The sequence below is a fragment of the Sorex araneus genome, chromosome 2 (genome assembly GCF_027595985.1).
Source record: "Sorex araneus isolate mSorAra2 chromosome 2, mSorAra2.pri, whole genome shotgun sequence".
NCBI classification, from domain to species: Eukaryota; Metazoa; Chordata; class Mammalia; order Eulipotyphla; family Soricidae; genus Sorex; species Sorex araneus.
In genome coordinates, this window is record NC_073303.1 from 126,963,420 (window position 1) to 126,989,657 (window position 26,238).

The 26,238-nt window shown below is 53.7% G+C and overlaps 1 protein-coding gene and 1 pseudogene across 2 annotated transcripts in view; one reads left to right on the forward strand and one right to left on the reverse strand.

Moving 5' to 3' along the window:
* NIPAL2 (NIPA like domain containing 2) overlaps nucleotides 1-22,584 on the forward strand; it is a 61,464-nt gene extending 38,880 nt beyond the window's left edge. The window contains exons 7-11 of one of the 2 annotated variants that reach the window (XM_055129431.1): nucleotides 6,519-6,654; nucleotides 8,954-9,042; nucleotides 18,290-18,353; nucleotides 19,503-19,597; nucleotides 20,893-22,584. In XM_055129431.1, the coding sequence (XP_054985406.1) occupies nucleotides 6,519-6,654; nucleotides 8,954-9,042; nucleotides 18,290-18,353; nucleotides 19,503-19,597; nucleotides 20,893-20,981 (473 nt within the window). In that variant the 3' untranslated portion in view covers nucleotides 20,982-22,584. The remainder of the gene's footprint in view (nucleotides 1-6,518; nucleotides 6,655-8,953; nucleotides 9,043-18,289; nucleotides 18,354-19,502; nucleotides 19,598-20,892) is intronic. The other variant, XM_055129432.1, reaches the window with a different exon arrangement.
* LOC129402610 (small nucleolar RNA U13) lies at nucleotides 224-319 on the reverse strand (annotated as a pseudogene).
* Nucleotides 22,585-26,238: the final 3,654 nt, after the last annotated feature.

Here is a 26,238-nt window from a genome sequence, read left to right on the forward strand (position 1 = left end):
GCCACTCACCTCATAGGCAGCAACCCATGTTTAACCCCCAGCACCCACAATATGGTCCCCTGAGCCCTGCCAGAAGTGATCCCTGAGTGCAGAGGCAGGAGTCAGCCCTGAGCACTGCTGGGTGTGGCCAAAACCAGAGGAGCACATGAAGGAATGAACGGCCCCAAAGAAAACTTCTGTATTAGTTATAAGAACTAATCTGTTATATACTTTTTGAAGTTCCCATCAGATGGGTAATGTGTGTAACAAGTTTTAAGGGAGACACATGTCACACAAATCTGTCAGTACCCAGTCATCATGCTTATGAACCGGAAAGGGTCCTGCTCTGTTATATTCTTAAAACATCTTGAGGGGCTGGAGAGTACACCAGGTGAGGCATTTGCCTTGCACGTGGCCAACCCTGGTTCAATGCCTAGTACCCCAGATAGTCCCTTGAAGCTCCCTAGGAGAGATCCCTGGCACAAAGCAGGAGTAAACCCTGAGCACCACTGAGGGAGGCCCAAAAACAAAAGCAAAAATTTCTGAAAATATGGCTATTAAGAGCTACAAATATAAGCCTTCAATTTCCTTCAAGGCCACATTTTACCTTTATTTCTTTAATGTTTCAGACTGGAGTGCTAGCACAGTGGGCAGGACATTTGCCTTCCACACAGCCGACCCGGGTTCAATTTCTCCATCCCTCTCAGAGAGCCCGGCAAGCTACTGAGAGTATCCCGCCCGCACGGCAGAGCCTGGCAAGCTACCCATGGCATATTCGGTATGCCAAAAACAGTAACAACAAGTCTCACAATGGAGACGTTACTGGAGCCCGCTAGAGCAAATCAATGAACAACGAATGGACAACAGTGCTACAGTGCTAATGTTTCAGACTATTTTAACACTGTGATTTACATCATTGTTCATAACACAGTTGTTTTAGGTATTCAATATTCCAACACCAGTTCCACCATCAGTGTGACATTTCCTCCATCAATATTCCCAGTTTCCCACCCACCCCACAATCCTCCCCCCTTATCGGGCACAAAATAATTTATATTGCTTGTCACAACATATATCCCATAGCGGTGTCACCAAGGTCATTGTCCTAGGATTTGCTGAGCTGTTGGGTGCTAGTTGAGCCTTCTGTGTTAATTGTTTCCACTCACTAGCTTAGTGGGCTTCTACACAATTCTCCCACCTAACTTCCCATGCTCCTACTAGGCTGTCAGTACTGGAGCATTCCAAGATGCCAGCATATGTGGCCACAGGCTCCGGGAGCCATGAAACATGCTCCAGGGGTGATTAAGCAGCTGCTGGAATACTCTGAGATGAGCCGTGGAGATGGGCTGTTTATCTGCTGGAAGAAGTCAGTGGTAGGCAGGCTTGGGGCCTTCTAGCAGGGTGTGCAGATTCAGCCCACCCCATCCCAAGAAGGTTCCAGAAGTCTCAGCCCAGAGACCAGCCTGCCTGGAGCTGCTCACTGTGGTACCTCTCCTGAGGCCTGCTTTCCTGTATCCATTTATTAACACTCATCCATTCCATCGTCACCCCCCAACAATGTACTCCATCCCCCAAAGATAGCTTCTGCGCTTTGAGATCTGGTGCTGATAGCACCTTCCCATGAAACACTTTTCCTTTGTTCTCCTTCCCAACCCACCCTACACCTCCTTTCTGACTAGAAAAGCTCATGCATCATGTGAGAAATTCCCCTTGTAATTTTTTTCACTTAAAAATTGTCTTTGGAGGGGTCAGAGAGATAGTACAGTAAGTAGGGTGTTTGCCCTGCACACAGCCAACCTGTGTCCGATCCCCAGTACCTGATATGGTCCCCTGAGCCCACCAGAAGTGATTCCTGAGTGCAGAGCCAGGAGTAAGCCCTGGATATGTCCCCCTAAAAATAAATGAAAAGTAAAATAATCCCCAGTTGTACCCCCAATATAAATAATAAAAGTCAGGACGGGGGGGGGGGTTGGAAAGTATAGGGGCTGAGACGCTTGCCTTGCACACAGCCAACCCACTTCAAGCCCTGGCACTGCTTAGGGTTCCCTGGGCACCTCCAGAAGTGATCCTTGGGCATTGCCAAAGAACAGAGATGAAAAAATAGAACTCCACTTCCCTCCTCTCTGCAGTGCCCATCCCTGCCCCTCTGGGAATGTGGCTGGCTGTGCCCCTGGCCTGTCCTTGGACCTTGGGGCAGTCCCTGAGGGAGCTTTCCTGCGTCCAGCCCCACGACTCACCCTCCACTGTGGGAGCTGACTAGTGTCCATCCCGCAGCCTTCATGCTCCCATCCTCCCCACACCGCACTCGAACACACCATCAAGCAAGAGAATCCCGGGAACTGCATATATTTCCGTCCAGATTAAAAAGTGAAAAAGGCAGCCCAGGAGCACCACTTTTTTTTTTCTTTTTGGGTCACACCTGGCGATGCACAGAGGTTACTCCTGGCTCTTACTCAGGAATTACTTCTGGCGGTACTCGGGGGACCATATGGGATGCAGGGAATTGAACCCGGGTCGGCTGCATGTAAGGCAAACGTCCTCCCCGCTGTGCTATCGCTCCAGTCCCAGGAGCACCTCATTTGTGAAAAACACTGAACACCAGGCTTTCAGAGTGTAAGGGCAGCAGAGACAACTCATGGCAGATTAAAAAATGTGTGGAGAATCAGGGCCAGGAGCCTTGCTGTGGATCTAGCCGCGCTCGGGTGCAACTAACGGCAGAGCATACCTTCGTGCAAGGTATGCTCTGTGACAGTGTCACTGGTGACACAGCCGCCCCGAGAGAGCCCAGGCAGCCCAAACAGTGCAGATGGCACGCTTCACATCGCAGTGAAACCAAGATGGAAAGTCATCACAAAAATAGAAGCCAGTGAAACTCTCGCCACCTGGAATCGTTCCCCCAACTCCCAGGCCACAGCTGGGACGAAGGCAGAAACCCAGATGACGTTGCAGCTTATACTCTTCAGAAATTGTTCAGAAAATGCCCAGCACTGACTTATGACTGATGCTGCATTCTGATGGAAATGTGTCGGTTGGAAGGTAAGTCGTTAAGCACTCGACAAGAGATGCGAGGGAGACAAACACAAGTGATGAGGATGCCAGCGAAAAGGAACAATTAATGAAGAGAAGGCAGAAAGGGAGGAGGTGGCAGGAAAGCCACGAGCAGATAAATAAACGCCGGAATCAGTGCTTGGAAGGAAATGGGCAAATTAGATCCTCAAAAGAAAAACCTCCAATAGCTTAAATTAGAAATGATACATATACATCACGAAAATAGAAACATTGGAGTAACTACTTGCAAAAGCTAACTATGGAAGAAATTGAAGAATTGCCTAAAAAGCAGGGATAAATTATTTTCATGTTGTTTGAACTATGAAGACACAAGAAGAAAGCTTTCACTTCTTTTTTTCAATACATAATCAGCATAAATACTGATCCAAAGTTTGAAAAAGATTGGGCAAATAAAGAACACTAAGTACAGCCTTGATTTTCATTCCAGGACTGAATATTGATGCAAAATCCTCCACAGCCTCATTATATCTGAAGATTTGTGTTCAAAGGTATTCATCACAACCTCAATTTTAATAGAAATAAGGATACAATCTAGCCAAGAATAGACAATTGCTGGAATTATGCTTTCATACAAAGGCATATTTGATAACCAGCATAAACCTGCTTTGGGAGAGTATTTTGTGGCATTGAAACACATCAGGGCCATGGAAAACAGATTCTCAAAAAAATAATGATTTTTTCATGTAGTGATCTCTTCATACTTAGAGATATCTAAAAATAATTTTCCCAAATGTTAAACATGATTGGGGGAGAGGGCACCGCTAGATTCCAGGTCTTTTCATTTTTCTTTCTAGGCTATTCTGCCTTTTACACATTTTTGACGAATGACCTTGTATACTTTTATAGTTGTGTTTGTTTTTAATGATGGGCTGGGGAGATAGGACAGAGGTTAAGGTGCTTGCCTGCACACAGTTCAATCCCCAGCATCCCATGGTCCCCCAAACACTACCAGCAGAGACCCCTGAGCACAGAGCCCAGAGTTTCCTCCAAACAATGCCAGGTATGAACTAAACACCCCAAACAAAATGTTCAGTGAAGGATTGCTCATGACCCAGAGATTGCCCCAGAGTACCACAGTGCTGTTTTTCTGGGCCGCCCCATTTTTTTCTTGTACACACACAAGTACTTTCTCTTTCTGTAGTTCCTGTAGATCCAATGATCCTGCATCTCAGCTTTATGCTCCATCAACCAACTCTCACTCCCCTTCCTGCTCCCCACCACATTAAACAACTCGGGGAGTACTTAACCCCAGCCAAGCATAACTTGCGGCAGTTACAGTCCATGGGATTCCTCTGCCCGCAGCTGTGCACGCACAGAGGAGCTGTAGGAACCAGAGTTTGTTCAGCTGTTTGATGAAGAATCCCAGTTTGCTTTCATTTCGTGTCTCAGGATAATTGATCATCACAAGGGGGTTAAACTAGATGACCTCTAAGGCACTTGCAGTCCTGAGGTTCAGAGACTCATGGAACAGTTTGTTCAGCTCCTGGGAAATCGATCGTCCCTTTGGGAAAACAGGCCCCAGAGCACTAGGTCAGAGGCACATGGTGGTCCGCCCCCAGTAGCTGAGCTTTCAGACATGAGGAAAGGACATGTGACTCGATAGTTAGGGCACAAGACCTTGCTGCCTAGGTGAGCTGGAAAGAGGCTGACCACTCATCTTCCCGATCCCTCAGAAGAATTGGAGACCAAAGGCAGGACAGCGGAGAGGGCCCTTGCCTTGCAAACAGCCGACCCAGGTTCAATCCCGGCATCCCCTATGTCCCCCGAGCACCACCAGGAGTAATTCCTGAGTGCAGAACCAGGAGTAACCCCTGAGCATTGCCAGGTGTGACCTCAAAACAACAAACGGGCTGGAACGATATCCCAGTGGGTAGGGTATTTGCCTTGCACGCGGCCGACCCAGGTTTGATTCCCAGCATCCCATGGGGTCCCCTGAGCACTGCTAGGGGTAATCCCTGAGCATTGCCAGGTGTGAACCAAACAAACAAAAAAAGCAAAAAGGCCAATTTGGAAGTCTTCTCCAAACTCTCTTAAGGAAAAGTTCTTCGCACTGGGGTGAAGGAAATGACAACAGGCTTTTTCTGCTCAGCCTCTGTCTTCCCAGCTATTTGATAACCCTTTTCAAAAGCTAAAAGGAATAAAACTGGGGACGTGATGATCCGACAGAGCAAGGCTAGCTCGCCCCAATTTCTTCCTCACATTGCCTCTGATGTGTAATTATTTGATTTTTGACAAGAGATCCTGTTTTGCTTTCTGTGAACCTCAGCTAAATCGTGGAATTACATACCCCTGGGCTTTCAGGAGCTGGATCAGAAAGAACGCTGTCCCTGTCCCACGGAACAGCACCTTTCCAGGAAGATGCTTCCCTCTTCCTAAGGCATGTGGCTGTGTCTTCTTTCTGACCTGGAGCCCAGGGAACGTTCCCCTCCAGGGTCGCTCCTTTCTGCTGTGTGGGGGCCACCTCCAGAGGTGCTCAGGGCTCACCCCTGGCTTTGCACTCAGGGATCACTCTTGCCGGGGCTCAGGGGACTGTATATGTGGTGCCAGGGATGGCACTTGGGTTGGCCGCGTGCAAAGCAGGTCTTCACCTACTTCACCTATTGCTCTGGCCTAGGGTAAGTGCCTTTCTAAGCACAGAAAACGGGTGTGACGATGTCAGTCTGAGATTTAGGCTAGATGCAGAGAAGTGAAGGTCCAGCCCCCCCACCCCCCCTCCCCCCCACTATTAGTGTCTTCATTCAAAAGCTACCTGGAGAGATAGTAGTACAGCAGGTAAGGTGTTTGCCTTGCAGACAGCCAACCTGGGTTCGATCCCCAGCATCCCTTATGGTTCCAGGAGCCCCTCCAGGAGTAAGTCCTGGGCGTACTTGAAGCCAGGGATTGAACTGGGGCCAACAGCCATATGCGAGGCATGTGCCTTACCCCCTGGACTCTCCTGCCCCCCCCAAAATGGTTTGTGACTCAACTCCAAGGTGTATGCTTGCCAAAGAGCTTGCAGGGACTTGGGACAACCCAGGAAGTCCCCTGGGGGCCCCCTGTCCATCTCCTCTTTCAGTGGAGTCAACTGGTCGTCTGCCTTGTCACATGAATGGTGTTGCTCAGCCTTCCCACACCTGTGGCATCTGTCCTGCACCCCAGTTCCCGGGCCAGTAGTGACAACCACGACCAGTGGGTTCCAACCTTTCAGCACCGGAGACCAGAGGCGCTGGTCTCCGGACAAGGCTGAAGACTGACTTGGCCAGTCGGCTGTTCTCGCCTCCCTCCTCGGCCCCCTCCTTTCCTGCCCAGTGGGCATCACAAGCCCCCTGTTGGCCACCTGTCCACTGGGGAGGGAGCAGGCTGCTGCTGCAAGGTGGGCCGCACCGCTGCCCCTCCCACACGCTGCCCTGCACCCTGCAACATTTGTCTGTGACTCCCCTCTTGAATACATGCTTGGTGTCATCTCTTTGTGTTTTTATCCTTCTTTCCAGCCTCCCTGACGGTGATTTCCGCACGAGCTGTCTCGGGCATGGTCACCGTTTCCGTGATGGGGAAGATGCAGCTGACGTACCCCATCTTCTACATCATGCTTATCATCATGGTCTCCTCGTGTGTCTTCCAAGTCAAGTAAGTCGGCTTCTGCGCCCTCTGTGCCTTTTTGTCCCCCAGCTCTGGCCTTTGCTGCTCCCCCACACTCTCATGCAGCCGGGGGGCTCTGGTTACTCCTCAGAGGGGTGGAGGGGAGCCCAGCCTGGCCAGCTCTGCCCTCCGAACCCCCCTGTGAGCCCAAGCTCCACATCGCTGCCCGGCTTGTGAGCCAGGAAGTGCGGCCGTGCTCCAGCTCTGCGCCTTGATCCTTTCCTGATGTTCCTCTGCTTGTAATTAATATCTCTCGGACACAGGGTGTCGTTAGCAATCAGTCAACGGGGCTGGCCCTCGCCTGGGACTTCCCCCTCAGCCCAGGAAACACATGAGCCCCTCACTTGGGTGTCTGAGCTCATGCTCTGCAATTGCTTAGAGATGGACCAAACCAGACGCAATTGCTCAGAGACGGACCAACCCACACGTTTGGCCTGGAGAGAAATGCTCCCCTGAACGTTGCATCTTGGGCCAGAATTCCCTTTGACCCCAGGAGGGTGGGGAAAGGATTGTTTCGTGTTTCTGGGGGCGCCTAACAGTGATGAGCTGGAATATTTGACATCTCAGCCTTTCTCTCCCCCCACCCTCCCACCCCGTTGCTAGCCGCCCCCCCCACCTTCCTCTGGCCTTCGAGGTCCTCCAGCCAACCAGCAAGTTTCCTGTTTACCCCCAATGCCAGGCCAAAGCCACACCCCAGCTAGGAATCCAGAGGCTCACCCCAGGAAGAAGGCGCTTCCTGCCAGCCGCAGTCTGATTGTTAGAGGGCCGTCCCGCCCTGGGCAGTGGGGACTGCAGAGGCCCAGCCTTCTCCTCACGGTGTCATTTCCTCACAAGACAGGAGGGTTCCATGGGGCCTGAGCCATAGGAGAGCAGGGAGGGTACTTACCGGGACATGAGTCCAGGCATCCCATATGGTCCCCCGAGCACCACCTGACCACAGAGCCAGGAGTAACTCCTGAGCATCACTGCGTGTGGCCCCAAAACCAATTTTTTTTTAAAAAAAGGCATGAATGTTTCTCCAACTCTAACCCCTCCGTCCTCTGTCCCCTCTCCCCATCACCTCCCAGTTCCCCGCACTGCTCCCCCTCTTCGGACACTGGGTGGCTAGGATCTTTAGACTCGGCTGTGGGGATGGGAAAGGCAGATGGGCATGAAGAGAAGCGGCTCCCCTCACCCCCTGCAGTGCCCGAAGTGCCTCCCTCTAGCCCCGGCTGCCCAGTCAAGCCATCATAGGAGGTTGGCTTGTACCTACGTGTACATACATGTCTGTGCATGTGTGTCCTGCATTCACGGGGCGGGGGGCGGTCGGGGAGTATGTGGGCATGCACACTCATGGGTGGAGATATGGGGTGGTGGGGGCAAGTGTATGTTCATACATGTGCAAGCACGCCTGGGCATCACCAACGCCCCCCCCCCCAAACTGCTTTTCTGTAGCAGAAGAATAGGATTGTAGCATCTGTGCTTTTCAAAAGCACCCTGTATTTTAAACCACATTTTTAAATGTGGGATTGGAGCAATAGTACAACAATGAGGGCATTTTTGCCTTGTACACGGCCGATCTGAGTTCGATCCCTGGCATCCCATTTGGTCCCCCAAGCACCACCAGAAGAAGTAATTCCTGAGTGCAGAGCCAGGAATGACCCTAAGCCTCACCACATGTGGCTCCCCCCAAGACAATTTTTAAATAATAAAAATACACTAACAAATCACATAAAAAATAAAAACTAATAGAAGTGTCCCGTGATGCTGACGCTCTGCTCTGCGCTGGCGGGTGCTCCGTGCAGCTGTGGGGAGCCGGACCCTGGTCCTGTCAGAGCCCGGGGCGTGAGGCGGGAGCCCACATGTGCGCGGCAGCTGGCGGCCGGGCACAGCCCTCTGCTTCCCCATCCTCTCTCTTGGCACGTGGCACGTCAGGGGATGGCGGCACCGTCCCCCCTCCCCGGGCTCTGGTACTTAACAGGCTCGAGGGTCTGTCCTAATGCATCAGCCCCGCTGTGATACTGGTCCAGCAGCTTGAATTGCGGCCAACCCAAACTCAGGCGTCCTGGGACCATGATTAATTGCTTCTCATTGTTCCCGCTGTTGCTTTAAACAGACCGTAAAACCTGACATCTGATCTCATCCATCAGATGCAGATGGGCACTGACTGCTGATTGGAAATGCCCTTTGCCTGCGCTTCCTTCCCCTTCCTAGTCGGAGTGGAAGGATCATGCTTGCTGCTTGAAGGGACTCCTCACTCCCCACCTTCCCTCAGGGCCCTGGCTCCAGTGTCTGCTCTCTGCCCTAGGTTCCTGGATCAGGCCACCAAGCTGTACAGCACGGCCGCCTTGGTGCCCGCCAACCACATCTTCTTCACCACCAGCGCCATCACGGCAGGTGAGCTGGTCCCACCCCCAGTGTCTGAATGCCCTCCCTGGCAGCCTCTGGGCCGGGGCCTCTGCTTTGGGCAAGCGCTCTGTGGTCCCGCCAGCCTCCAGGGACAGTCCCCGCCTGCTTGGGGCTGTTCTGACCACTGGGGCCCTGAGAGACGCTTTCCCATCAATCCAGCACCCTCCCTGGCCACATTCCCAGCAGTCAGTGGGGCCCGGTCTCTGGAACTAACCCACCCCCCAGTTCCACCAGCTCTGCCCCCAGCTCATGAGGAGTTCAGTGCTCGTGGCATCTCCGGGGATAGCAGGGATGACCCCCAGAGCAAGTTCGGTGTTCCAAGGACAGCCAGACATTCAAGAACAGAAATTACCAACTCTTCTGTTCTTTTTTTATATTTATTTTTAAATTTTTCTTATTATCACACCATGAATTACCAAGTTGCCCATACCACAGTTGTTTCAGGCATCCAGTGTTCCATCGCCAAACCCACCACCAGTGTGACCTTCCCTCCACCAGTGTCCCCAGTTTTCCACCCACCACCCCAGGTGGGCACACATAAATTGACTTCATATTATTTGTTGTAACGCAAAGGAAAGATGGAATTTTCAAAGTTGAGATCAATAAGAGTTGGTTTGTGATCATTGTTGTTGCCTGGATGCTATCTGCAGCTCATCTTCAAGCTCACTGATTCTGTCTTCAGCTATTGTCATTCTACTGTTGAGGGCACCCACTGAGTTTTTTATTTCATCTACCGATATTTTATTAGTGACACTTCTCTTTGGAGCTTTCTTATTTCTGCTCTCATTTCTTCCTGTATTTTACTGGCCGTCCATCCCACTATTTCTTGCATATCTTCCTGCATTTTACTGGATGTCCGTTCCACCGTTCCTTTGAGCTCATTGCACATCCTCACCATTTCATCTCTGAATCCTTTATCAGAGAGATTGTGTATGCGGGTGTTCCCTGTTGAGGCTTCTTCTGGGCTCTTTTCTCCTTCCACTCCTCGTGGTGGGGGTCTGCAGTTTCCCCATGTTGCTGCTGTCGTATGGGGGTGGGCCCCTCCAGTTCACTCTCAGTGTCCCCTCTCGCTGCCAGGGAGGATTCTGGATGGGCTCGGTTGGTGGTGGTCTCCTCGTTCCCCTTCAAGGATGTTACCTTCCTCCTGGGTGCTCCTGTGTGACTTATCTGGGGCCTCCAGCCCAGCTCCAGGGCATGTGTCCTTTTAGATTAGGTTTGTATAGGTTCTTGTGATCAAGGCCTTCGGTGAGTTTGGGAGTATTTTGAATGGAATAGGCTAGTGGACTATTGGCCTAGTGGGGTTGGGATAGCCAGGCTTCCCTCGTAAGAATTAGGTAACAGGAGCTGAGATACAAGTCCAAAGCACTATGAAAGGGAAAATTATGCCTCCCCCCACCCCGGCCACAGCTGTACCTGTGGGGGGAGGGACCCCGCATTGGTTCCTGTGCTCTGTTAGAGTTCTACTTGGGCGCACTTCTGAATCTGCAGGCATTCCCTCTCACCTCGGTGCTCGTGTGGGCACCTTAGCCAAGGAGAGGTCTTCAGTTCACTGTGGCACTTAGCTTCACTTGCCACCCCAAGTGTGATAACTGTTCTGTTTCACAGGGATGTCACTAAAGTCACCGTCTGAGGGTCTGCTGTGCTGGTGGTGCTCATGGCGCCTTCGCTGAGGCTCACTGAGCCTGGCAGGCATCTACACAACTTCTCCTCAGGTCTGCTGTGAGCCTGCTGAGCTGGCAGCTCTGTGGAATTTGGAGGTGTTGTGTGGTCACATTTGTGGCCTCGCAGTTCAGGAGGTATAGAGCTGGAACGACTTGGTGGCTTGGCGGCTTGATGAGGCTCAGGTGTGGAGCTGGGCTGTTCTGTGTCATGGGCTGATGGGCCTTCAGGCAGGAAAGGGCACCTACCCCCCACCCCCATGTTCTGAGAAGACCCCAGAGTTCTCAGCCTGAATCTGTCTCCCAGGGAAGATTCTGTGGGTATTGTGTTCTTTTGGAGACTAGTTGCATTGGGCCATTTCTCTGCTGGCCATTTCTATTCTGGCCTTTACTTGTCTGCTGTTGCATTTCTGTGGACTTTTTAACAAATATGGCAGACAATAATAATGTTTGGGTTTTTTTTTAAGAACATGTTTAGAAACTTGGTCCAACCCAGCTACAGTTGACGCAGGTGTGCCCATCCTTTCTGAATTTGGCACTGACCTGCCCTGGTTCACCAGATAGCTGGAGACACTGTCATCTTTTTATATTTATTTTGGATTTTGGGTCACATCCAGTGATGCTCAGGGGTTCCTCCTGGCTCTACACTCAGGAATTACTCCTGGCAGTGCTTGAGGGACCATATGGGGCCTGGGGGGGTGGTCTTGAACCTGGGTTGGCCACATGCACAACAACAAGACAAACACCCTACCTGCTGTGCTATTGCTCCAGCCCTTGCTCTTTTCTTATCTTGGAATTCGCTTCCCCATGCAGAGTTAGTGGAGCTGAGGGTTATATCACCTTGCTGACTGTGCAACTCTCATTTTGCTAAAAACAAAACGTCAGTAGGCAATTTTTTAAGTATATGTAATTTCTATATTTCAGCATTGATGTTCTTTGAGGCAAAAGAAAGCAAGAAAATATTGCACACTTGTGTGCCTTGCGATTATTATCAAAGGGAAAAACCAAAACCCCAGTTTTAGGACATACATCAGCCTGCTAGGTCTGTTGTATTGGGTGTTTGTTTTTGGGTGACACCCAGCAGTGCTCAGGACTTACTCCTAGCTTTGTGCTCAGGGCTGGGGGGTCCTCAGGGAGTGCTGCGGGGGTATTGAACTTGGGTCAGCCAGTGGGAGGCCAGCCCCTACCTGCTGTACGGTCCCTCCAGCCCCCGCTGATTGTTCTTATAAGCCAGCTGGAGTCATGCATGAACCAGCTCCCCGAAGAAAGTGCTGGGAGGAGGAAAATGGGACTTGGTGCCCACACACCACATGCGACCTGGTGCCCACACGCAGAGTCGCTGCGTCGAGCATAAGGGCCCTGGAGTAAGGAGAGCGAGGCAGCAGGGCTCACTGGAGGGAGGGCACCGCCTTTGCTCACTTCTCTTTTCTCAATCAGAGAGAGGCGCTTCCCGTTGGTGAGATACCGTGCTTGCTGGCTAGCTGAGCAGGAGTTTGGGTGGTGTTCTTTTTACTAAAAAAACAAAGTGTTAACTAGGCTCCACTTCTACAGAGACTCGTGGAGTTGGGTCTCACCATACCACTTGTCCTAGAACCAAGTTTCATAATTTTATCCAGAGCCTTAGAAATATTTCTATTCCTGGGGCCAGAGATAGTTCAGTGGGTAGGGTGTCTGCCTTCTATGTGCCTGACCCAGATTCAATCTCCAACACCCCATTTGCTCCCCTGAGCACTACCAGAAGTGATCCCTGAGCACAGAGCCAGGAGTAAGCCCAGAGCACCACCAGGGGTGGCCCCAAGACAAAAGTTTTACTCTTGGGGTTGGAGCAATAGTACAATGGGTAGGGTGTTTGCCTTGCACACGGCCGACCCGGGTTCAATTCCCAGCATCCCATATGGTCCCCTGAGCACTGCCAGGAGTGATTCCTGAGTGCATGAGTCAGGAGTAACCCCTGTGCATCGCTGGGTGTGACTCATAAACCCCCCCCCAATAAAAAGTTCTACTCTTGGGGGTTGGAGAGATACTACAGTGGGTAGGGCACTTGCCTGGCATACTGCCACCTGGCTTGAATCTCTGGCACCCCATAGAGTCCCAAACCCCACTGAAAGTGATTCCTGAGCACAGAGTCAGAAGTAAGCGCTGATCACAACAGTGTGTGGCCTGAAAACAGATAGATAGATAGATAGATAGATAGATAGATAGATAGATAGATAGATAGATAGGTAGATACTCTTCTAGTTTTGCAATCCTAGTTCAATCCACAGCACCCTATACAGTCTGCTGAGCACTTCTGAGTGAGGCCTCTCACCAAAAAAATACTAATATGGATATTTCTACTCTTTGATCCGCTTTTCAACAACTGAAACACATCTGATTCAGACTGTGAAAAGGAGCTTGACAGGAATAGCACCTGAGCACTTCTGGCCACACAACAAAAACAACTGTGTTTTAGGGGTCAGAGAGATGTCTCCTAGCCATACAGAGCGCCTGCTTTGCATGCAGGAGGCTAGGGTGCAGACCCCAGCACCACACAGTCCCCGGAAGACTCCCAGGAGTAAGCTCTGAGCAACAGTCCAGGACTAGCCACTGCGCCCCCTGGGATGTGATTTAAAGGGTTTATTTATTTTTTAATAGGGGAGTGGGAAGATTTGCAAAGACTTTTCTTCAAAGAAGACATGGCTGGGGGGACACCTGAAAAGAAAGTTCAGCTGCACTAACCATGCGGGGTTCAAGGGGGGCTGCAGGACCAGGAAATGCCCCCTTACACCCATACAAAATAGGAAAAGAAGTGTGGGTGAGGGCTGGAAGGAAGCGTGGGTGTGGGTGAGGGCCGGAAGGAAGTGCAGGTGGGGGTGAGGGTCTGAGGAAAGAAAGTGTGTGTGGGGGTGAGGGTCTGAATGAAGTGGGGGTGAGGACCGGAAAGAAAGTACAGGTGGGGGTGAGGGCCAGAAGGAAGTGCGGGTGGGATGAGGGCTGGAAGGAAGCATGGGCGGGTGAGGGCCGGAAGGAAGTGTGGGTGGGTGAGGATGTGATAACCAGGAGCCCTGTTAGGCCCTGCTGGTGGTGGCATGGCACAGAACAGCCCTCCTGGCAACCCGGCAGTGTTTTCTCGAAAACTCCAAGGTTGAATTCCCAGGTGCTCCAGCAGTCTCGCTCCTGGGGACACGTCTGGAAGGACCTGGACAGACAGTGTCCACCTAGAGTCTCCGTGGCATGCTGAGCGGGTGAGGAGAGATGTCTGCTCAGACTCTGAGCCTGGAGAAAGGAAGGAGGCTCTGAGGCAAGCGGCAGCATGCATAAACTCTGAGGGCATGATGAAAAATGAAATAAGCCAGTCACAAAAACAAATACTGTATGGTTCCACTTACACGAGGTATCTAGGAGAGCCAAACTAATAGAAAATGGAAAGTAAATGATGATTGCCAGGAACTGGGGGTGGAGGAACTGGCATTGTTGTTTAATGAGTATAGAGTTTCGCTTTAGCAAGTTCTGGAGATTGGTAAACATGACTGAACTGTAAACTTAAAAACGGTTAAGATGGCAAATTGTAATGTTGTGTGTATTTCACTCTAATTTATTTAAAGAAAAAAATGTTTCTACTCTAAAACATAAATTCCACTTGTAGTAAAAACAAAAATCCTAAAATACAGGCTATGTACAAAGTTTATTGCTACTTTACAAAATCAAAAATATATATGTAAACAACTTAAAATTCCCTTATAGGAATGAGTATCATGTGCAACAGCTTATAATAGCATGAAAGTATTAAGATGATTACAAGAAAATGTGTATTGACATGGAAAAATGCTCAGTGGTGTTCACTGGACAGATATTCATTAGACCTGGACATAGGACCATATGTTGGGACACAAAACAAGTCTCAACAATGCAGAAAGGCTGAATTCCTGTCAAGCATAGTTTCCGATCATAATGGTATGAACTTAGAAATCAGCCAGAGAGGAAAGCTGAAAAATGGTAAGTATGTGTAGACTAGGCATCGTACCCGGCCAGAGCAATAGTGCAGTGAGTAGGGCATTTGCCTTGCATGCAGTCAACTAGACCCAGTCCCCAGCACCCCATATGGTCCCCCAGGCACTGCTGAGGATGATTTCTGAGTGCAGAGCCAGGAGTAAGCCCTGAGCACTGTGGGATATGACCCAAAACAAGCAACAACAAAAATTTAAAATTGTGCTTCTAAACAGCTATGACACCAGTGAAGAAGGAAAGAGAAACATTAAAATACCTGGAGATGCAACACCTTTATTGCAAACCACAACACCAAATCAGAAAGAGAGAACAAAAGGGAACACCCTGCCATAGTGGCAGTGTGGGGTGGGGGGAGACAGGACTGGGGAGGGGAGGAGGGATGTTGGGTTTACTTTTGGTAGAGAATGGGCACTGGTGAAGTCCCTTATCAAACTTTGTAAGGGAGAAACATGAGCACAAAAATGTATAAATCTGTAACTGTACCCTCACGTTGACTCACTAATTAAAAATGAACTATTAAATAAAAATAAATAAATAAATAAATAAAAATAAAAAAAATAAAATAAAATACCTGGAGATGAATGGAACTGAAGCTACGACCTTCCAGAATCTATAGGGTGCCTTAGGAGCAGTGTGAAAGAGGACGAGTAATTCTAGCCACCTCGAGAAGCAAAAAAAAGTGCGCAAACCAAGGGCCGGAGCAATAGGGCAGTGGGGAGGGCAGTTGCCTTGCACACGGCCAACCCAGGTTCGATCCCCAGCATCCCATTTCATTCCCCAAACACTGCCTTCTGAGTGCAGAACCAAGAGTAACCCCTGAGTATCACCAGGTGTGGCCCAAAAAGCCCTCCCCCCGAAAAAAAAGTGCTCAAACCACCTCAGTTTATACACAAGGGTATAAGAAATGACACAAAGTGAGAATGCAGCAAAAAGAAGGAATAAAAATTAGAGCAGAAATGAATGAAAGGGAGATCAAAATGGCATTGAAAAGTCATCAGTAAAATTAAGAGCTGGTTCTTTGGAAAAATAAAGTTAGCCAGCTGTTTGTGTGAATCACTAAAAAGAGATAAGGCTGAGAGCTGAACAAAACCCCAGCTACCCCGAAGAGAACATCAGTGACCAGCTCCTTGCTGTCCGGTCTTGGTGGCCTTTGTGTCCATACCCCTCCAATGGCCAGGGAAGCAACGGCAGAGACACAAGATGGGGCAATGAACCTAACAGCTTCTGCACAAAGACCGTCCCCAGGGGACTGGAGAGATAGCACAGCAGGTAGGGCGTTTGCCTTGCACCGGCTGATGCGGGTTCGATTCCCAGCATCCCATAGGGTCCCCTGAGCACCACCAGGGGTGATTTCTGAGTGCAGATCCAGGAGTAACCCTTGTTCATTGCTGGGTGGGACCCAAAAAGAAAGAAAACAAGACTGTCCCCAGAGACAGCAGCCTTACGAGTGGGCGGAGAGATACTCAGCAGGTGCAGGGTGACCCCTTGTCAGCAAGAACTCGAACACCTCCACAGCAGCAAAACAAAACCCTTCCAACTTAAAACTGCACGGACGGGCCAGAGAGAGAGCACTGTGGGCAAGGAGCTTGCAGCAGAGCCAGGTTCAACCCCAGCAGCACTGATGACCCCAGAGCATGGTCAGGTGTGAGCCCAGAGCACCACCAGATGTGGCCCCCAAACCACAGAGACAAACAGTGCTGAGGATGCGAGACGGTCATCTCTCCAGAGGACGCCCAGGGCCCCCACAGACACGTGGAAAGACGCTTCCTGCCTCTCGCCCCGGGGGAATGCGAGCCCAAGCGGCCACAGGTGAGAGCGGTCACCTCGCCCCTGCGAAGTCCCCTCCTCTGAAAGACAGGAAACACGTGCCAGGAAGGATGCGAGCAAGGGAATCCACACGCCTGTCAGCAGGAGGGCAAATCCAGGCACCCACCGTGGAAGAACAGCCTGACCAGGAGATGGTGCCCAGCCAGCAGGGCTGAGCCAGATCACTTCTGGGCATTTACCTGAAGACACAAACACACAATGTGACGAAGAGAGAGAGACACGCCCAGGTTCATCGCAGCCAGAGCTAGAGACGAAGACAGTACCCAGCAACTGACAGGCGCGTTAAAGTGTGATTATAGGGGCCAGAGCGATCGCACAACAGGGAGGGCGTTTGCCTTGCACTCGGCCGACCAGGGTTCGATCCCCGGCATCCCATACGGTCCCCCAAGCACTGCCAGGAGTGATTCCTAACTACAGAGCCAGGAGTAACCCCTGAGCGTCGCCAGGTGGGACCCAAACAGCCAAGAAAAGAGAAGCGATTATGTATGTGTGTGGATTTATACATATGTGTATGCATATGTACACACATATATGTATGTGCATATACATATGTATGTATTTTCATTTCCAACGCTGGGTGTATCTGGATGCTCGTTGCTTGATGAGTGAAGCAGGTAGGTCAGACCTTAAGGTCTCACTGGGGAGCAGCAGGTAAAGAGAGCGAGTGACAAAGCAGAGCCAACTAGCCGGAGCAGAGAGCGGGGAGGAGAGGGCGTGCCGGGGGCCAGAGGAGCAGGATGCACCCCACAGAGCCCATCCTCCAGGCGGGGGAGGCCCGGGGGACACCGCTGCCTGCGGCCCTTCCCTGCACCTGTGGATTCCACAGAGTCAGTGGCTCTGGGAATGTTTCCGGATCCAGGAGAAACAGAGACCCCGAGAAGAAAAGGAGCTCAAGGGCGTCTCGGGAGGGAGAGAACGGGGGTCGCAGGGGTGTAGGGTGGCCCCAGGGCCCGAGTGAGCAGTGGGCACGACAGGCGTGTGTGAGTTTATACATATATGTATAAACCGGACCAGAGGGCACTGCCCGGACTGCTGTCCTACAGACCCCAGAACTGGGAAATACACCAGTCAGACTGTGTGTCGAGGGCAGTTAGAAATCACTCCTGGCATTGGGGGCTGGAGCAATAGCACAGCGGGTAGGGCGTTTGCCTTGTACGTGGTGACCCAGGTTCGATTCCCAGCATCCCATATGGTCCCCTGAGCACCGCCAGGGGTGATTCCTGAGTGCAGAGCCAGGAGTAACCCCTGTGCATCGCCAGGTATGACCCAAAAAGCAGAAAAAAAAAAAAAAGAAATTGCTCCTGGCAGAAGTCAAGTGGGCCCTGTCGGCTGAGTAATGTTGCCACTCCAGCATCTTCATAGCTGCGTTCCTTTTGGGGTCACGGGGCATGTGACTGTGGCATAAAAATACTTCTTTTCTATGCTGACGCTGATGCCACCGGGAGGTGTGGTACCCTGAGGGGCCCGGGCCCTGCAGGCGGGCCTGGCTCTGATGGGGATACCCCAGACCTCAGACGTCCATATCCCGGGGCCCCTGAAAAGTCTTTCAATTAAGCAACTGATCACACAGGAAGGGAACCCGTGAGGCTCCTGTTATAGGCACCCGCACACCCCAGTAAGTCCCCTTCTTCATTTTGGCAGGGGGGGTGTCTCTCATATTTTCTAAATAAAAATATTTTCATCATTAAGAGAAAAAAAAACAGCATGCAAGTGTTGCAAATACTCTTCCCCCGTGTGACTCGGGTCTTCTGTTTCCATTACAGGGATCATATTTTATCAGGAGTTCCTTGGGGCCGCCTTCCTCACTGTATTTATATACCTTTTTGGGTGAGTAACTGTCTTGGGCTGGGTTTTTTTGGGGGGTGGAGGGCTGGAGCAGTGCTCGGGGGACCCTGTGGAGGGGTAGATTAAACCAGAGCCCGCCGCGTGCAAGGCCAGGACTTAGCCCCTGAAATCCTCCTGTTCCTTTTGTAGAGGATTTGGACGCGTTCCACCTGAGGCTCAGAAAATTGAGAAATAGGGCGAGATGGGCGCTAACCTCTGGCTGCGCACGCTGGAGGACTGGACTTGCTCCCTGGAGCCAGGGGCAGCCCCGGGCAACATTAGGTATTGGCCCCCCCAACTCCCAAAGAGGAAATACTCCTTTCAGCTTCACCCCCACGCTGGGCCCATGCTCTAGCTTTGCTCTTCGCCTTTGCACCAGAGGTGTGTCAGGGGCTTTGAGACATGGGGGGTTTCCAGCCCCGACAGAGCCAAGCAGACAGAGCATGGGCCCCGCAGCTGGTCGCAGGACAGGCCCCTCTGAGTCTGAGCCGCCGTCCCTTTGGCCTCGCCTCCCAGCACGGAGCAGAACTTGGGCAGAACATCCCTGACGTGGAGGCGGTTCCCGGGGCCCCAGCTGGCAGCCCCGGCCCTTAGCTGTCTCCCTTGCTTGGGCCCGCAGCACAGCTGTGGCGAAGCCAATCCCAGCCCAGACCCTTCGCCCGCACAGGAAACCATCTATCTTGAAAATTCCATTCCGTAAGCTCTCTGGGTGCGGCCGAGACTTCTGGAGTCTGGAAACAATACCCGCACTTCTGGCCAAGGACAACTGGATTTCTTAGAAAATTAGAGAATCAGGGATTATTATTATTATTATTATTACTATTATTATTATTACTATTATTTTTTGCTGGTGTTGCATGTCCGTAATGGGTCTGGGCACACTTGGATAAGAAATGAGCTCTCGGCTCTACCCGGAGACCTTGGAGCCAGAATCAGCCTCCAGATGGTAGGGGCTGAGCAGGGCTGGAGGCTGGCCACGCCTGGGTGCTGGGGACAGCTATTCTTGGCCACCGCAGCCACAAGTTTCAGGCAGCTGACCATGAGAAACAGGACACGCGCACCTAAAGGGATTGATGTCACCAGGCAGCATGTGGAACTCGGTCATTTAATCCGGCCGCCTCAGCGCCCGCTCCGGCCCTCTTGCTCCCCTAGGTGTTTCTTGTCATTCCTTGGCGTGGTTTTGGTCACCAGAAACCGAGAGAAGGAACATCTGTCCCAGCCTTACATTGATTTTGGAAATGTTCCTGGTAAGGACGGTTTACTCTTTCACTTATATTTTCAAACACTGAAACGTCTTATCCTTTTGAAATGTGCCATCGTTGGCATTTTTCAGGGCATTAGATTCATGACTTTCAACCTCTTGAAAAAAAAAATTGAACTGGGGTTCCTGATGAGCCCAAAGGTGCTATTTTCAGGGTAACTGTTGGTCTGCATTTTGTTAGTTTTGCCCCCAGCAATGGGGGACGTGTGAGAGATGTACGTGTGCGGGCTTGGGGGCATTTTGCAGATTTCCTGCTTGAGAAAGGGTGGGGAGAAGTCGTGGGGAATGGCGTCTGGCAGAGACCGCTGACCCCCGTGGATGGAAGGTTCCAGAGTGAAGGGGTCCTGTGATGACAAGAGCCACATGTGCCCCACCACCAGGACACAGACGGCACCCCCCTCACCCAGGCAGGCTCGCACCCGGGGCCGCAGCGGGCACATCTGCCCAGCCAGGACCACACACACTGCCCAGGGGCGGGAGAGCCGCCATGAGCCCTTCGTGACTGCCCGAGATTTGGGGAGACCCCACACACACACATTTCCACATGGGGGAGACCTCAGGCGGCTCTCACCCTCTGAGAACCCAGCCTCATCCTGCCACAGGAATGTGGCCCCAACAGAAAATAGGGCCCCGGGAGTCCTGCTTTGCTGCCCGCCGCGCCGTCTCCATGGCCCCAAGCACCCAGACCGGGACCCGCCTCTGTGGCCAGGACATGCATTAGAAGCGACTCTCGTGCTTGGGAAAGAAAGCTCACGTGTCTGCTTGGTCTCTCATGGTTCATGTGTGTGGTGCCCGGGCTCGGACCCAGGGCCTCACACGTGCGCGTTCCCGATCACTGAGCCACACTCCTTCACCGTTTTTTTGTTGATGGTGGTGGTGTTTTACGTGGAGGCCACACGCAGCGGTGCGGGCAAGGCCGGGGACTCAGCCGTGGGGCATCTCAGCGGCCCCCAGCTCAGACTTGCGACTGTTTCTTTTCACAAAGCCCCAAAGGGAAGGTCAGGAATGACTTCAGGGGTCAAGGCCAGGGCCAGCTTGTTTTTTTTTTTTTTTTTTGAGCAAGGCCATGTGGGAGAGACAGAGGGACAGGGATAGAGGGACACAGGAGTTGGGGTGGCGGGCGTGGGGCCCTCCCAGGACCGAGCCATCCAGGTCCACGGGGGCCCTGGGGGAGGGGGCCGTTTCTCCCAGCCTGTGCTCCCGGCAAACCCGGACAGAGGGGGCAGGGAGCAGGGCTGGCCTGGCGGGGCTGAGCGGGGTTCTCTGGGGTTGTCTCTGCAGGGAAGCAAACGCTGGACAAGATACAGCCTGAGCCCAGCGGCTCATCCTACGGCACGCTGCCCGATGTGGGGGAGAAGAAGGAGGCGTAGGCCGGGGAGCGCCACCCCACCCAGCTCTGAGAACACGCTTGCCCCCCGCAGAGTCCACGGTGCCGCCCAGCCGACCGCGGCCAGCTCTCCCGCCTTCCCTGGCCAGCGGCCGTGAACAGAGAAGAGTCCCTCAGCCTGGGGCTCGCCCCCCACCCCGCCCGGCTTGGGGGTCCTGACCTGGGGGTCCCGGCCTGGCTTTCAAGCACCCCAGCAGCAGCGGCCTGAGCACCCTCCCCCGACTCGAAGCCTAGGTGGGCACTGGGACCCATCTGGGAGAACATCAGGGTGCCGCTCACTTTTCCGGCCGGGCTCCCAGGGTGTCAGCCGGAAAGCCTTTGGCCAGTGGGCTCTGATGACCGATGGGGACGCCTCAGACGTAGGCCCGCTCGCTCATTTAAAAATGCAGTGACGCCCGTTCTCATCTGTCTGACCCTCTGACGTCCAGCCCAGACCGACAGCCTCCCGAGCCTTGGAAATCCCACAGAAGGGCCAGGAGGTGGCCGAGGGCTGGAGCCCAGCCCCAAGCCGAGGGTGCATCCCCCACTGCTGCCCCCCAAAAATAACCCTCAAGTTCTTGGTGGAATTTCCAGCAGCACTGACACCCCCCTCCCCTGCCGCCCCCGAAGCCTCTCTGACCTCTACAGCCCTACGTGGGGGGACAGGTGGGCCCAGAACTGGGTCTCAGCCCCCTCTCTCCTGGCCCACCTGGCGGATTTCGGGAGGAAGAAGCCTGCACCCGGCAGCTTTGCAGCCCCACCTGCTCCCATGCACCCGCAGGCAGAGGTCAGGGAGGGAGTGTGTGACCACCTTCTGTCCTCCGTGGCCCCCACACCTCCCCGGCCGCCTCCCACCCACACTCAGGTCCAGCCAGGAGGCCAGTGGTTTGCTCCAGCTCAGTCGGCGCGGCTCCTTGGTGCATTCTGGACGGATAGACGGACACGGCCAGACAGTGTCAAGTGCATGCATCTGTCACACACATGCTTCTGCACACATTCACGTCTGCTCCTGTGCACGCCGACTTAAGCATGTGGACATACATGGGTGCTTACGTGCACGCTCCCGTGCAGCCTCAGCCCCTGAGCACGCAGATACATGTGTTTCGTGTGTGTCCATCAATCACACTGGGCGCACCCTCTGCAGGCAGAACTAGGAACCGCACGTGGAGCACAGAACACCCCAAAAGTGCCCCCCACCCCCTCTGCCATTCAGGATAGAACTGGGTTGAGTTTGGGAAGAAATGCAAACTCCCAGGGGCTCAGTCCAGCCTGAAATGGAAGTGCCACTGTGAAGGAAAGGCACGTCCCTCCTGGGGACAGGCAGGGGGCAGCGGGATCCCCCCTGGAGCTGGGCTCACCGCCTGCAGCTCCTTTTAAGGCGCGCTCGTTGCTAGAACGGCCCCAAATGCCATTTCCATTCTCACAGTCCCCCCCAGTCTCTGTAACCTCAGATGTCAGGGGTGACCTCCCCGAAGAAGTCACGGGTAACCTCCGTGCCAGCCGGCAGCACCCACACAGCCGCATAATGGGGGGTCGGGGCACAGTCCCGTGCTCCTGCCCCCCCTGTTCTATATATATGCAAAAGAGTCATCAGGAATAAAACAATTGTCTCCACTCCTCCGGCTCCAGCTTGCAAAGATTGTGTCTCTGCGAACCGCCCAAGTACGGTTTGTCTCCAAGATTCTATTATCCTCAAAAAACAGAGTGTTACCCTGCTCTCGCCTGCTGCTCTCCAAGCTCTTCCCCCAGCCCCCAAAACCAACCTTTTCATTTCAGTCCTCAGCATAAGACTTTGCTAAACAGTGGTGGGCTGGGGGCGGAGACGCTTTAAGAAAGGCAGGGGTGTGGGAGAAGCAGAGAGCACCGAGGGGCTGTCCCTGGCAACCCAGTGTCCCACATCGCCACCATGAGTGACCCCCAAGCACCGCAGGGTGGGCCCAGGAGCCAGCAGGTGCAGAGGCGGGGGATGACCCTTTGCGCCCCCTCCTCCCGCGCCAGGCCCAGGAGCAGGATTCCAGCCTGTGGACGCCCTGCCAGGCTGTATCCAGAGACCATTTGGCCCTCGTGGAGGTGGGGGGTGGCTCGCTGTGTGAACCTGTGCATCCATGCGGCTGTGCACGAGAACGCCCGTGTTCACAAATGCACCTTCCACTGCTCAGCTGCCCCTTGCCTTTCTACCTGCGGGCAACACAGCTGCTCTTCGCTGATGACGTCACCAGGCAGGGCTCCCAGACAGGGACAGGATGCGACAACAGTGACTGGGCTGAGCGTGGGTGCCCCTACCCCCGGCAGACTTGCCTATGTGCGCACACATACACATGTACGTGCACACACACATACGCACATACACATGCACACATATGCACACGCACACGCATACATGCACTCATGTACACACATGCAAACACACATGCATCCACACACGCACACATTCATGCACAAACACACACATACACAAGCACACATGCACACACACGCGCACACACACACACACACACAGAGCAAGAAAAGCACCTGGAAGTTCTCTCCCTCCTACCCCCACCACCCCCGCCCTCCCCAGAATGCAGGTATGTGGAGGTAGCAGCTTTAGGAGGTGACTTCGCTCAGAGGATCCAGAGAGTGGATTAGTGCCTGTGACAACAAGAGCGACCAGAGTCCTTATGGGGACGGAGGGGGGGAGGGGCAAAAGGAAGGGCGGGAGGGGCAGCCATACAGGGGTATTACTTAGCCAACAGACCTTTCACCCCTTTCGGGCTGCTCCCGAATTTGCTTACACGTGACTCCTGGCTAGCACTCAGGAATCACTCCTGGCAGTGCTCAGGGGACCCTGTGGGGTGCCGGGGATCAAACCCAGGTGGGCCACGTGCAAGACAAGCACCCTCCCAGCTGTATTACAGCTCGAGTAGTACAGCTACTCTTAGCTGGGAGCCTTTCTGGTCTCAGGGTGCCTTCGGGGCGCCCGGCCAGGGGAGGACCAGGAACGCGATGGGCCGCTGCGCTGGGAGCCGTGGCCCCGCGGCCTTACACGCTGCAGGGTGCTGGTGTGGAATCCGCCTGCAGGGGACGACACTGCGAGCAGCTGGGAACAGAACAGGCCGCACGCTCCCCTGAGCCCTGCAGCACCCGCAAACGTGTGTTGGTTCCAAAGGAACACCCAGGCCCCGGGTCGCTGGGCTGCAGCGCGAGCAAGGGCTGCACGGAAACCGCCTCCAAGGTGGCGGTTTCCGAACCTCACGGTGCCACTGTGTGTAGGGGGCGCCCCCTAGCGGCGATTTCTGGGAACCGCGTCTCGGTCCGCGGTCAGGGTTTAAGTTCAGCCCCAGCAAGCAAGACTGTAGCAGCACTGTAGCCCTGTCCTCGGTCTGTCCCGTTGCTCATCGATTTGCTCGAGCGGGCACCAGTAACGTCTCCATTGTGAGACTTGTTACTGTTTTTGGCATATTGAATACACCACGGTAGCTTGTCAGGCTCTGCTGTGTAGGCGGGATACTCTCGGTAGCTTGCAGGGCTCTCCGAGAGGGACAGAGGAATCAAACCCGGGTCGGCTGCGTGGAAGGCAAATGCCCTACCCGCTATGCTATCGCTCCATCCCTAGGCAAAGGGGGGTGGAGGGGAAGTGGGAGCCCGGGAGAGAGTGCAGGGGTTAAGGCGCAATCCGTGAGCATGGCTGTGTGGCCCCATAAGTGGGCTGGGAAACGTGTCCCAGTGAAACCGCCTCGCTGCTGGTGTGGCGGAGTGGACCGCTGAGTGGGGTGGCAGAGAGGGCTGGGCAGCAGCGGCGGGATCCCCCAACCAGGGCCAACCACGGCCAGGCCAACTGGGCACAGCCATTCCAGAGGCCCACCCTGAGACCCCACAGCCCCTGCAGAGACTATTTACAGGCACGTGCATATGCGTACACATGCATGTACATACATGCATATGCAGACATACCAATGCACACACATGCACACACATGAATAGCCATGACAATTGCAACCTCTCGTCCTCAATCTCTGCCCCCCGGGGGTGGGCACTTTGCCTTGAGTGGGGGGCTGGGATACCCAGGTGCACATTCGAGACAGCTTCCTGGGGCAACTGGGCCAGAAGGACAGGGCCAGCCAGTGTCCTGCAGGGACACTGCCCAAGGGATGCCCTTGCCTCCCCCAAGCCTACGGCACCACCACCATCTCCACATTTCCCCAGGCTCACCCTCACAGGAGGTACCAGCGAGGTGACACTGGGGGTACTGTGAGAGCCCGCAGCCACTGCCCCGGGTCGGGGGGAGAATTTAGAGAACAGATTGGGGGGGCAGAGAGTACAGCGGGGAGGGCACTTGTCTTGCACGCAGCTGGCCTGGGTTCAATCCCTGGCACCCCATATGGTCCCCGAGCACTGCCAGGAGTAATTTTGGAGTGCAGAGCCAGGAGTAACCCCTGAACATCACGGGGTGTACTGCCGCCCCCTAAAAAAAAAAAACAGAAAAAAGATTTTGTCTTGACCAAAAATAATCCAAGGGCCTCTGAGGGGTGGGGAACGAGAGAAGGCGAACAGAGAAAGACGAGGCTTGCCCAGCCTGAGGGGTCTCAGCTCGCCGGGGCAGGGAGCACGGATGTGAGGATAAGGGGAGACGGGCACGGGTGGGGGCTCACCTGTGCTCCTCAGTGACGTCACGAGCTCCCCTCGTTGGGGGCATTCAGCTAGAGGCGATCGGGGCACCTTATTGGAGGCCAGGGACATCGAACCCGGGTCCACCGCCTGCAAGGCACGTGCCCTTGCGCTGTACTTCCGCTCTGACCCCTCCACATGAGCCATTAAAGGTATTTCTTCTCTAGAGGCCCCAGAGCCTCTTTCAAAGTCCCCGAGGCATTTCCCATCGAGGGTCTGCGGCGCGTGGGCACGGCCAAGGCTCTGTCTCGCCTGCCCAGCCCGGCTGTTCTGCCCTCAGCTGGGCCGAGTCCGGGGCCGCTTCTCCGCGCTCTGGGCGCCACCTAGTGTCCACTTCAGCAGCCGCAGGGCCTAGGCCAGCCCGGGCCCCAGGACACCCAAACCCAAAGGAACCAGCCCGACCAGGCTCCTCGACACACTGACCACCCACTAAAGCACGGCCCCCGCCCCCCAGCCCACAGACCCCATGTGCCCCGTGTGGGTGCAGTGGGCAGAAAGAAGCCCTGGTCCCAACGCTCACCCACACGGCCTCCTGCCCAGGTGGGGGGCTCGTCCTCCAGCCCACCCTCCCTGGTGCCTCAGGTGGGCACCCCTCAGCAGGACCCCTTCCTCTG